This window comes from Chiloscyllium plagiosum, unplaced genomic scaffold (genome assembly GCF_037043375.1).
Source record: "Chiloscyllium plagiosum isolate Xiang-an unplaced genomic scaffold, Cpla_swu_hap1 HiC_scaffold_23, whole genome shotgun sequence".
NCBI classification, from domain to species: domain Eukaryota; kingdom Metazoa; phylum Chordata; class Chondrichthyes; order Orectolobiformes; family Hemiscylliidae; genus Chiloscyllium; species Chiloscyllium plagiosum.
Window position 1 is genome coordinate 16,723,331 of NW_028270161.1, and position 13,918 is coordinate 16,737,248.

Here is a 13,918-nt window from a genome sequence, read left to right on the forward strand (position 1 = left end):
AATAGTACTCTTGGACCCACTCTTGTCTCTCTCAAACTCAATGGAAAGTCGCTACTATATAAGAGTACATTCATTTTGAGTTCATTAATTAATCCTATCTTATGCACAGTGCCAGATCTAGCGTAGCCTTCTTTTTGATTGGCTTCAGAATGTACTTTCCAAGTCCATATAACTTTCCTTATCCATGAATGTATGTAGTTTGGTGTCCAGCTTATAAGATCTAAAGCAGCTTGACCTGCAAATACTTCGAGCAGACATGTTGCCCTTTCTCTCAATGATATTGTGGAATCCCAGATGCTGCAGCTATGACACATACCTGTCCTGCTATCCTTAATGTACTTTAATGAGCTACTGAATCAAATTATTTATTTATATCTTTACTTTTTTTAGATATTTTATTGCCTTGCCACCAGTTCCAATACTATTTTTGAACTTTATGAATAGAATGGACCTTAATCACTGACCAGGTACTCACTAAACAATTAGCATCTTTCCTTATAGTACAGTAACCAATTCCTAGAGGTGAATAATTTTAGAACAACCAAAGGAGTTTCTCCTTCCACTATTCACTGTCTCCTTTACTCACCCAACTCCTAAGCACTCTGTTCAAAGTCACACTTTTACTTGATCATTGAATATCATTGTCTATCTGAGAATATCCATGCAGTGAGCTCCCATTCTTAATCTGTTACTATGAAGAATTGGCAATTGGTGGCTGAGACAAGAAGGAACAGACATGTCACCCTCTTTACACACTGGGCTTTCCACCAGTATTAACCGACCAGAAGTGTAAGAAGTAACAGCAGTACAAGCATCTGGGAAATGGATAGCTGTATAAGTATTTGACTCAATGATAAAATACTATATGATGTATTGCACTGTTCCCTTTGATGTTTGGCTGGTGTTAAGATGTTGCTTTTTTTTCTCCCTACAGAGCACCGTTGTAGTGGAGAAGTCAATGCAGGACCTGGTGAACCTAATGCACGATCTGAGCGCTTACTCTGATCAGTTCTTGAATATGGTGTGTGTGAAGCTCCAGGAGTACAAGGACACATGTACAATTGCCTACAGGTAGCAGCCAATTATGAAAGACTGACTAATATTATTCCTGTAGTTAATGTTGTTCACTGTGCGTCATTAGTAACATACATTTCTTGCTTTTCATCTTTAACTCCATTGATTAAAACACCCTTGGGTAGCCAAGACACCTTACTCATTCTTACAGGTGTCAAACGTCACTAAACAGATGTGTTTCAAGGGTAGGGGAATGTTTTTGTACTTTCCCTTTCCTTTGTATTACATTACATGTCAAACATATAGGTATGTCATTGGTCTCTGTTTCAACTGCAATTTCTGTTTAAAGAAATTCCATCTAAGTTACTTACTGGATCTGTTTATGACCAACTTATTTCTGCCCTTCTATTCTGCAATCTCAGAACTGGCGGGAACAGTTTCTCCACAATTACTCCCATCGGTCCTCAAAATAATTTTAAAATTTTGATGACAATCTTGTTTGCCTTTAGGAAGGAAGAAGTATTCCAATGTCTTCAATCTTGCTTTAGTGTAAGGGTGTGAGGACAAGAGGGGGAGAAAAGGGGGACGATAAATTAAAATGCTTTTGAGATAATGAAAGCATAATTGAAGTAACCACTCTTTCAGGTTTGTGAATGATGGTAAGTAAATATTGAAACATAAATGGAGCAGAGTACATAGGAATCGAGGACTAAATTTCAGCCAGAATAAATGAAAGGTATTTATGGTGAACTGGGACAAAATTAGACTATGATGCAAAATGAAATGAGGAAGTTCAGGGATTTAGAAACAAAGGTAAGAGTCTTTAGGTGTTGAGGCTTTTAAGACTACATCCTCTTATTGTTTCATTGAGTTGCAACTTCTAATATAGAAGTAGAAAAGTCCATTAGAGAAGCAATGAAGAAACTGAATCTCAAAATGACCTGCACTTAAGTTACAAAAAGCTTGTGTTACTTAGCTTATTTTCATTTCATAAACAAGGCCTGATTGCCCTCAAAAGATCACTACGTTGTAAATGACAGTGTAATATTTAGAATCTCTCATAAGGCTTAACACAATTTGATTATTCCATTATTGTTAAGCACTGGTTTCAAGCTCAGGTTTATACTCCAGGGCTCTTATTAAACCGTTGGATTTTCCATATCAAAATCTCTTTGGCTATGAAAGCCATATTGATACTATATTCAGTTTTTTCAGTCATATTGATACTATATTCAGTCTAGGCTGGCAGATATGGTAGAGCTGCATCAAAGGTAAAACCATATATGAATAGCTTTATTCGCACATATTATTAAATAATGTGAAAAATGTGAATTTAAAATGCTGCACAAATTTTACTGAGAACAGTGTACAGCAAAGCTTTTACTCAGGGAACCAGTTTGTCGTAGGAGTCCAATTCTTTATTCCGAAAGTCTCTCAATCCTAACCATATCAGTTTGAGGTAATATCAAACAGAGGCTACAAGTTCAACTGTGGGTTGGATGCAGCATGGGGACAGCTCTTAATAGCCAATTGTGCCTGCTTCTGGGAGCATTGTTTTGAGAACAAGATTGTCAGAGGCCTGGAAGCTGGTCAACTACCCACAAGCTCAGGCACAGACAGTATACACGTCTGAAGGCCAGACTCTCGGTTCACAAATAAATGTATGGGGACAAAATTCTGCGGTTGAGGTAATATTTCAGGACAACATTCACTCAAAGAGGAAAAAGAAAACTCAAATAAACAAACTAGATTGTGTCATTTTTTGTTATTGCAGAATGTGTGGACTGTCACATTCCTTGTAGTTTCAGAACTGTTTTTGAAACAGAACTGTGTGTTATTTTGCACGCTTGACAGTTCCTAAATTAAGCTGTAGAAGGTTATAATCCACTGTTATGATTTTCAATTATTATTCTAACCTTTTGTGGCTGATTTAGGTGTTCTCAAGTCTCATCCAATAATGCATCAAGATCTGACAAAATTAGGTTTAATTTGATTATTTTCTAATTGAATTGGTTTGCTATATTTAAAACTCATAAATAGAGCAAGTAATTTGCTGCAATTACTTGTTATCACTTGATCCACTGAAAAAACCATAACTTTCACAGCCTGCAATGGAATTTTTGTACTCTTAGTGCAAATTGTATTGCACAGCTAACTAGGAATTTACCATGTGTGCAGAGTGGCATAGCTCAACTACACAGTGAAAGTGAGACTTACAGATGCTGGAGATTAAAGTTGAGAGTGTGGTGCTGGAAAAGTACAACAGGTCAGGCAGCATCTGAAGAGCAGGAGAATCAACATTTCAGACAAAAGCCCTTCATCAGGAATTATGCTGTGAGCTGAGGGGGGTGGTGAGATAAATGGGAGGGGGTGGGGCTGGTGGGAAGGTAGCTGAGAGTGCAGTCGGTAGATGGATTGGGGGTAGGTCAAAGGAGGGTGGAGCAGATGGGTGGGAAGGAAGATGGACAGGTCATGAGTGCGGTGCCAAGCTGGAATAAGGTTGGGGAGAGGGGAAATGAGGAAACTGATGAAATCTGAATTAATGCCATGGGGTTGGAGGGTCCCGAGGCGGAATATGAGGCATTCTTCCTCCAGGCGTCTGGTGGTTAGGCACTAGCGATGGAGGAAGCCCAAGACCTGCATGTCCTTGGCAGAATGGGAGAGGGAATTGAAGTGTTTGGCCACAGGGCGGTGGGGTTGGTTGGAACATGTGAACCGGAGATGTTCTCTGAAGTGCTGTGCCAGTAATGTCCTGACTCCCACTGTAGAGGAGACTGCATTGGGAGCAATGGGTACAGTAAATGACATGTGGAAGTGCAGGTAAAACTTTGATGGATGTGGAAGGCTCCTTTGGGGCCTTGGTGAGGGGTAGGTGTGGGCGCAGGTTTTGCAATTCCTGCTGTGGGAGGGGAAGGTGCTGGGAGGGAAGGGTGAGTTGGTGGGCTGCATGGACCTGACAAGGGAGTCACGCAGGAATAGTCTTTATGGAAAGTGGACAGGAGTGGGAGTGGGCTCAGCACTTCCAGCTCCAGTCGTACATCAGGTCCTAGCTCCCAGCCCCTGCCGAGTCTTCATAATCCCTCCAGATCTTCCCTTCACTGAGTATGACCGAGCAGTCCTCAGCAAAGGCCTTACCTTCATCCCCCTGTACTCCCAGATCAACAAATTCAATGCGTATTATGACATTGAACACTTCTGCCTCCGCCTCTAGGCTTACTTTTCCACCAAGACTCACTCCTACCTTCCAAAGACCCCTTCTCCCACCTCCAACACACCCCATCCATCTGGACGCCCCATGCCAGTCTCACCCCCCTCACCCCCTCCAATCTCTCACCCTCGCAAAGTGCAGCCCTCTGCTCTCTCCGCTCCAACCCAAATCTCATCATCAAACCAGTGGACAGGGAGACGGGGTAGCAGGGGGTGCAGTGGTAGTTTGGCGCACTGACCTCCACATCACTGAGGCCAGGTGCCAACTTGAAAACGTCCTCCTATTGCCCCCTTAACCACAACCTCACCTCCCATCGCCAAACCATCATCTCCCAGACTGTACACAATCTCATCACCTCAGGGGATCTTCCATCCACAGTTTCCAACCTCATAGTTCGGGAACCCCATACCTCCTACCCAAGATCCCGGCCGACCCATCGTCTCGGCCTGCTCCTGCCCCACTGAACTCATCTCCACGTACCTTGATATGTCCTATCCCTCCTAGTTCAGGAACTCTCCACATATGGTCGGGACACCAGCGACGTCCTCCACCTCCTCCAAGACTTTTGTTTCCCGGGCCCCCAATGCCTCATCTTCAGCATGGACATCCAATTCCTATACCCCTCCATCCACCATGACGAGGGCCTCCAAGCCCTCCATTTCTTCCTTTCCTGACATCCCCACCAGTCTCCTTCCACTGACGCTTCCATTCGTTTGGTTGAACTGGTCATCACCCTCAATAATTTCTCCTTTGAATCCTTCCACTTCCTCCAAACAAAAGGGGTAGCCATGGACACTTGCATAGGCCCCAGCTATGCCTATCTCTTTGTCAGTTACGTGGAACAGCCCATCTTCCACAGTTACACTGGCACCATTCCCCACCTTTTCCTCCGCTACATTAATGCCTGTATCAGCGCCACCTCATGGTCCCACAAAGAGATTAAACAGTTCATCAACCTCACCAACACGTTCCAACCCATCCTTAACTTCATCTGGACCATATCAAACATCTCCCTCCCCTTCCTGGACCTCTCCATCTCCATCAACAGTGACCGACTCAACACTGACATCTTCTACAAACCCACCGACTCCCAAGCAACTGGACTACACCTCCTCCCACCCTGCCTCCTGTAAAAATGCTATCCCTTATCCCAATTCTTCCGCCTCCACCACATCTGCTCCCAGAAGGACCAGTTCCACCACAGAACACATCAGATGGCCTCCTTCTTTAAAGACAGCAATTTCCCCTCCTACGTGGTTGACGATGCCCTCCAACGCATCTCGTCCATTTCTTGCACCTCTACCCTCAAATCCCACCCCTCCAACCACAACAAGGACAGATTCCCCCGATCCTCACCTTTCTCCCCACCACCCTCCATATACATTGCATCATCCTCCGCCACTTCTGTCACCTACAAACGGGCCCCACCACCAGAGATATATTTCCCTCCCCACTCCTACCCAGTTTCCGAAAAGACCATTCCCTCCGCAATTCCCTCGATGGATCCACGCACCTCACTTGCCACTGCAGGAATTGCAAAACCTGCACCCACAGCTCCCCCCTCAACTCTGTCCAAGGTCCCAAAGGAGCCTTCCACATCCATCAAGGTTTCACCTGCACTTCCACACGTGGTCATTTACTGTATCTGTTGCTCCCGATGCAGTCTCCTCTACATGACACCTCATGACCTGTTCTATCTGTCCATCTTCTTTCCCACCTATCTGCTCCACCCTCTCCAACCTATCACCATTACCTCACCTCCATCCACCTATCACACTCTCAGCTGTCTTCCCCCCCCCCACCCCAGCCCCACCCTCCCACCCTCCCATTTATCTCACTACCCCCTTGGCTCATAGCCTCATTCCTGATGAAGGGCTTTTGCCCGAAATGTTGATTCTCCTGCTCCTTGGATGCTGCCTGACCTGCTATGCTTTTCCAGCACCACACTCATAGCTCAATAATACGTCTGGTGTATTTCATAGAATTAAAGCTGTTGAACACTTTCACCAAAGACATCCAAGTTCCATTATGTGAATTCACTGGTAGGGCACAATCCCATGGTTCCCTTATTCAGAGCTTTTGAACAAAGAACAGTACACAGAACAACATAAATTTTTCAGATTTAGTACACCCAATAAAAGTTGTGTCCCTATGATAAAGCCAGTTTGTAATACAACAATCTTGTGTTTGAGCAGCATTTAGACCCTGAATGGTTCCAAAGTCTGGAATTGGAGATCTTGGGAATAATGTAGCCATGTCACATGAGCAGGACAAACAGACACTTTTTGTAGGGAGCAAGCAATGATGGACCAGCACAGCTTTTAAAGTAGGACAGGAGGAAACATAATGCATGTTGGGTCAGGAAACAGAATGAAATTACCTTTTTATTATCTTTTTGGGGAATGAGGTTGCAGGGTGGCTTTGAATATTGGTGTTAATTTGACTGTCAAACTCCTCAAGAACCCTTCTAATGCCTTAGATCTTGCTGTACAATTTGACCTTCCTTTCCCAAGGAACAGAAAAGAAATTCTGCCTAGGAACACTTTAATGATTATGTCTGGAACAGCATCCCATTAAACTAAATACTGAAATCACACGCTCTCAGTCTATCATCCTTACCAAATCACTGAACAGCATGGAATCCTAGATTTGCTAGAGGTGTCTCGTTAAGCCTCTGGAACATTCCGACAAAGCCACCTGAAGTTCATCGTGAGAAATCATTAACATCACCAAATCACAAATAATGACATCGTTCATTGTGCTGGGTGCAACAGCAAGGAGATTCCTCCCATCTCTCTGGGAGGGGAACACTGCAGCTGACTGACATTTGCAATAGCAAGGATTAAAATCTGATTCAGTATGCTTAGAGGACCAGCAACAGGAAACTTACAACATGCTCACAGGATTCCCAAAGGTAATGTAGCTGCAGATGTTTTCCCAGACATTATCAACAAGTGTTAATGTGGGAAAATATTGAATTATGCACTGTAGTAGTGAGATTAAAAGAACTGAATATTATTTAAATGGAGAAAGCTGCAGCACATAGATTCGGAAGCAGCATTGCCCCTTTATTTTATTTTCAGCCTGACAGACTTCTAAGGTACATGCACAGAAAAGACTTATTGGTCTGTAAGTCAATGCTTTAATCTATGTTGGCACACCAATAGCCATACTGTTTAGAAGGAACATCGTTTGGGAACCTGTACCAAAAATAAAAAGTGCTGGTGATCACAGTGGGTCGGGCAGCATCCATGGAGAGAAAGTAAGTTAGCGTTTTGAGTCTAGATGACTGTTCATCAGAGATACATGCACATTCCAGCATCTGCAGTAATTTGCTCCTACATTGTTCTCGTGCACAAATCACAAAAAGCTGTTGTGCAAGCTTAGCAGGTAATGGAGAAGGCAGACAGAATGATGCCCTTTATTTCAAAGGGAAAGGGGTATAAAAATAAGACAGTCTTGCTAAAACTATACACCTGAAAGACTATACACCTCACGCCTGAAAAACTGTGAACAGTTTTGATCCCCTCTTCTAAGGAAATATGTACTGTCGTTGGAGGCAGTCCAAAGAACATTCCCAAGGTTGATCCTGGGCATGGAGGATTCGCTGATGAGGCAGGATTGTGTAGGTTGAGCCTGTACTCATTGAACAGTGAGAGACAACCTTATTGAAACACATACAATTCTTAGGCTGCATGACATGTCACATGTAGAGAGCTTGTTTCCCCTTGTGGGTGAGTCTCGCACCAGAAGCATCATATCCGAATGAGGAGCGCCCCCCCCCCCCCCATTTTAAACATAAGTGAGGAGGAATTTCTTCTTTGAGGACAGTGAATTTATGGAATTGTTTATCATAGTGTCTGGGTCATTAAATGTATTCAAGACTGAGATAGATTTTTAATGCATTAGGAAGTTAAACGTCTTCAGGTAAAGGCAGGAAAGTGGAGTTGAGGATGAATCAGGTCAGCCATAATCTCATTCATTGTTGGGGCAGACTCAATATGTTGAGTGGCTTACTTCTGTTCCTACATCTTATGGGCATACCATCTTATGGATATCCAGTTCTGTAGATACCCATCCAGATCTCACATCAGATTCTGCAGTCATGAGAAGTCATGCAGAAGACACAGTAGTCATTTACAGTTGGGACATATTAATACAGATTAACCTGTGACCATTATTCACTACGCATTGACAATATAAGGTACTTCAATTTACATAGTGCCTTTTGTAGCCCCAGGACTTGCAAAGCACTTCCCAAAGAGGCCATGAGAAAGATTCCCCACAAGACCTTGGAGCCCTGAGAATGAGGCCATCTCTCTCCCAAGGGCTGTTCAGCTGTCTGCTTCTCAGATCTCAGGTGGCTTTCAGACCAAATGTAAGAATAGTTCAGAGAAAAAAAGGTGCTTGGTTACAAGGAATGTGGTTAAAGAAGGCAGCAGGTGATGTTTGTGTAAATAGCATGAAGAAATCGAGATATACAGCCTCAAGGAGTACTTGGTGTTTTGTTTCCTTCAGAACAGTTGTGAACAGGTTCTTACTTTTGAAATGTAGCCATTTTTGTAACGTTAAAAACACTGCAGCATCTCCACTAAACTATACTATTAATCTGATCAAATAATCTTTTGCTTCTAACGTTGTTGGTTGAGGGATATTAACCATGCACAAATCAGTCACAAGAACCGTAGGGTGTTAATGTGATATGAATAGACTCATATTAGGAATATACTGTGCAGAGATAAGAGGAAGGCTGTTACTGATACTCAGGGTTTCTCATTAGTGAGTAAATAGATGTTATTACACACACTTGTTGAAGGGAAATTAACCAGATTTTGAATGTATTGTTAGAATTGTATTATTGCTAGGAGGATGTAATTAAAAAGAAACAAACACTGGTGTTGCTTGGGGACTTTGTTAATCTTGTATTCCTAAGGATAGCTTAAGCCGTCAGAAATACCCACTTATGACTTATTGAGGAGGCACTACCATATGAATTAAATGTTGCACTTGATACTTATAACCCATTACATGCAGATATATTTATTTACCCATACTTTATAGACATCTATAAGGGAATGATGCTTGTTAAACATTATGTCGTGTATCCACAAACATTACCTGGGCATTTGAGCAACAAACAGAAGACAGTGTTGAGGTAAGGGGAGGGTCATTTACAGGATGGCAACCTGTAACTAGTGGTGTGCCACAAGGATCAGTGCTGAGGCTGAAAATCTTTACAGTACATGCATTAAGGACTTGGATGAGGTATTTAATTGATGTCGAAGGTTTAATAATGAGGGGCCATAATTTAGAGCAGGAAATTTAGAGAAGATTTGAGGAAAGATATTTTCACCCAGAGGATAGTGAGAACCTGGAATGCACTGCCTGGAGTAGAAGCACAAAACCTCATAGCCTTTAAAAGGTACATGAATGAACACTTGAAAACTCAAAACATTCAAGGCTATGGGCCAAGTGCGGGCAAATAGGATTGGTGTGGATAGATCAATGCAGACTCAATGGGCCAAAGAGCCTTTTCTCTCCTGCTCTGAAATAATCAGGAGCCTCTCAGAACCCATTCTCAACTGTCCTCAAGGTAACAAAACACCAAGTATTCCTTGACACTCTATATCTAGTGATTTCTTCAAGCTATTTACACAAACATGACCTGCTGCCTCCTTTAACCACACTCCTTGTGACCAGGCACTTTTTTTCTCAAAACTAATCTTACATTTAGTATGAAAGCCACCTGAGAGCTGAGAAGCAGACAGCTGAACCACCCTTGGGATAGAGATGGCCTCATTCTCAGGGCTCCAAAGTATTGTGGAGAATCTTTCTCGTGGGCTCTTTGGCAACCTGAGTCCACAACATCGAATGTTTCCACAGAGAGATAACTGAAGAGCTCTTTTGTGCAGAAAAAAGTCTTATTGTGCACGTACACCCAATGTTTCACAGATATTAAGAGCACAAATTGACTGGATCATTCATAAGGCAGTGAGTAGGTTTGCAGATGTTCTTACAGCTGTCAACTTTTCCCAGGCTGCGGTGCAATGATGTTGAGTACCCCTCAAACTTGACACAAAATAAGACTGTGGTCTTCATAGCTGTCTCAGAAATCTGCTACACATGCTCACAGGCTTTGCAAAATCTGTAAGCGTGTTTTATCCACTGCTGACATCCCTCATCTCCTGGCAGAATCCCTGAAGTCATCATTGGTGATCTGTACTTGGGCAATGATACTTCATGGCTTCCATTCAATTACATTCGGCTCCACTTATGCATCTTTACACTCTAGTTTGTTTGTACTCTATTTGCCATGTGCTAATTCCTCACCTGACTATCTGCAATCCTCCCCTACCTAATGCAGCTTTTATCTCTGAATGATTGGAAGGAATAAATGATGTTGGACTTCGCCAGTACCTCCAGATGTTGAGGAGACTGTAGCTGCTTGAATATCATCATCCTGTTCTAAGCTTTGGCTTGCAATCTCAGTCAGAAAGGACAATTCTATTGCCTTGAGCCTACATGAGCATTATTCTTGCTTGAACAAATGCTTTGTGGATTCTTCTGAGGAATGTAGTTGCTGGTGGATATAACAGATATAATCACAATAGAAAGTATACAAATTCACTGGAGGCACATTGATTCCCATATCTTTATATCAGGCCAGATTTGATTCCAGTGATTCAGTGTTTCATTTTCCTGCTGAGTTTGTGTGCAGATGTCTGTTGATCCTTGCCCAGTTGCCCTCCCATTTCATTTCCTGACATTATGTACCATCTCCTCCTGTTGCAGTGTTGAATAACATTAATTGGTTGCATGATATCCAGATCCCACAGACGCAATCTGCCCTGTTTCTTGGAGAGAATGGTAATAATGGGAAGTGGAAAAGAACAGGGACACAAGATGTGAGACTTGCAAGTGCTCATGTGCATCAAAGAAGATACATGAGACGAGTCAGATAAAACCATTTCTAAATTTTCTAGGCCAAGGAACATTGTACCAAATGATCACACCAAATGAATAGGGTTATGCTTCATTGTATTACTTTCCTGTTATTCAGTTAATGAAGCATGTACATTTGAGGCCATTAAACCTCTCTTGACGTTGTAAGGCAATCCTTGGACCATCGAGGTTCCTACTGCAATCACAACCACCTCCTTGCACATGGTCAGCATACAGCTTTTAATGCTTTCTTTCCAGGGGTTCTAACAATACAATTACTTCGCTCTCTGACTTCTGTCAGCAGAACCTTAACATCAGCCACAAAAGCATTTTGAGGCTCACTTTTCTCAATGAGTGAAAGTTTCAGTCCACTGCCAGTGCAAAGGAGAATCAGGTATTTACAGGGAGAAATGCCTGATTTTGAAATCAACAGCCATTTCCAGTGTGTTCTTCAGTGTTGAATTCATAATTGGACTAAGTGTAGGTTGGCTCAGTTGGCTGGGCACCCAGTTTGCGATGTAATACCAACAGCACGAGTTCAATTCCCATACTGATTGAGATTAACATGAAGGTCCCACCTTCCCACCCTTGCCCTTTGCATAAAATGTGTTGACCCTCAGGTTAAGCTCACCAGGTTGACCCTCAAGTTAAGTCTGTCTCTCTAATGAGAGAACAGACTATGGTTCTCTGAGACTAGTGAATAATTGAATAGTGCATGACTTATCGAAGCAAAGCAAATCTTATAACAATTCTCAGTTCCACACCTTAGTCTGGTTTTGGACTTAATCAAAGATGACAATACAGTAACACTCAGCTCATACTCAACTACTTGTTGTTGTACTTACATGTACATAGGTGTATTTGGTATGATGTTCACTCTTGGAGAAAGTGAGGACTGCAGATGCTGGAGATCAGAGTCAAGGATGTGTTGCTGGAAAAGCTGACCTGCTGATGATGTTCACTGTGCCATCTTAACAATTATGAAGCTGAAGGAACTTTGTTTTACTTATTTTTATACCTCATCTGTCTGCACTGTGTTCAAAATGAGAACTCCAAAGTGGTAAAACTGTCCTGAAACTCTGTAGCTCCTCTCCATTTGCATCACAAGCTGTGTTGCAACTCTGTGAACCACATTTCAAAAGCAATTCCTACAAATTGGTCTTTTTAATTATAATCAATCTGCCTTTTCATCTATCTCGAAGTAGTAAGTTAAATGTTATTTTAGTTCTAATGTGATAGAGCATTTCTTCTATTGACTAACTTTTTCAACAAGCTTTAAATTGCTCACTGCTCAATATCCACGACTGAGAGAATTTGACCCAAATTTACAAAATGTAATGATATAAAAGTATCCTAGCACCTTACTTAATTTCACTAATAACATTAAATTTGTACATCTGATTAGAAGTTATTCACTGTATTTTAATATCTATCCCAAATATCTGTCTATTTTCTGCACTGTGAAATCCTGACAGGAGAAAGTGAGGACTGCAGATGTTGGAGTGATCCTTGTGGAGGGAACAGGAGAGCTGCTTCAAGGAAGGCATCCTTGCAAAATGATTCGCAGGAATTTTCATTCCTGAAGAAGGGCTTATGCCCGAAACGTCGATTCTCCTGTTCCTTTGATGCTGCCTGACCTGCTGCGCTTTTAAACCCTGACAGGTTTGTTGAGCAACTTCAACTGCATAGGTGGGAGCCAAGAAAGGACATGTCAAAGCAAAACTTCCAGCTTCAACAGGACGTCTTGACAGTGGTGTGTAATATGTATGAGAATGGTCCTCACCAAGGGAGTGGTAGGTTTGACTGAGTGAAGGACAAGACCACGGGTGGTTTCCTTCAGTTGTCTAATCTCTGCTCCATTTGCAGCTGCAGTCGATATACAGACACATTGCTACTGTTTGATTAAACCTTCAAAGTTGAAGAAACAAATTCTATTGATAACTCAAGAAGTCCTGTTTACGTTTACAAATTACAAACAAGATTTGGTTCTCAGCTGCAACTATTTTAACATGGCATTCTTGGGTTATAGTAAAAATATGGACTGCAGATGCTGGAGATCAGAGTCAAGATTAGAGTGGTGCTCGAAAAGCGCAACAGGTCAGGCAGCATTCGAGGAGGAGGAAAATCAATGTTTCGGGCAGGAGCCCTTCATTAGGAATTCTGTCAATTGTAATGAATTAGTTTAGATTAGATTACATTACAGTGTGGAAACAGGCCCTTTGGCCCAGCAAGTCCACACCGACCCGCCGAAGCGCAACCCACCCATACCCCTACATTTACCCCTTACCTAACACTACGGGCAATTTAGTATGGCCAATTCACCTAACCTGCACATCTTTGGACTGTGGGAGGAAACCGGAGCACCCGGAGGAAACCCACACAGACACTGGGAGAACGTGCAAACTCCACACAGTCAGTCGCCTGAGGCGGGAATTGAACCCGGGTCTCTGGCGCTGTGAGGCAGCAGTGCTAACCACTGTACCACCGTGCCGCCCACAATTCTCTCAAAGTTGAACAGATGGTCGACATGTAGCTTGTTTGAGAATACAGGAGGAGAAAGTGAGGACTGCAGATGCTGGAGATCAGAGCTGAAAATGTGTTGCTGGAAAAGCGCAGCAGGTCAGGCAGCATCCAAGGAACAGGAGAATCGACGTTTCGGGCATAAGCCCTTCTTCAGGAATACAGCCAAGTTGTAAATAATAATTTGAATAAACACAAGAAAGCAAACTTTAATACTGTCACTCTAATCCATTA

General features: G+C 42.6%; 1 protein-coding gene across 1 annotated transcript in view; it reads left to right on the top strand.

Moving 5' to 3' along the window:
• The window catches only part of exoc4 (exocyst complex component 4), a 604,047-nt gene that overhangs the window by 466,692 nt on the left and 123,437 nt on the right, over positions 1 to 13,918 (top strand). The window contains exon 11 of the mRNA XM_043714034.2: positions 935 to 1,071. Within this exon, the coding sequence (XP_043569969.2) occupies positions 935 to 1,071 (137 nt within the window). The remainder of the gene's footprint in view (positions 1 to 934; positions 1,072 to 13,918) is intronic.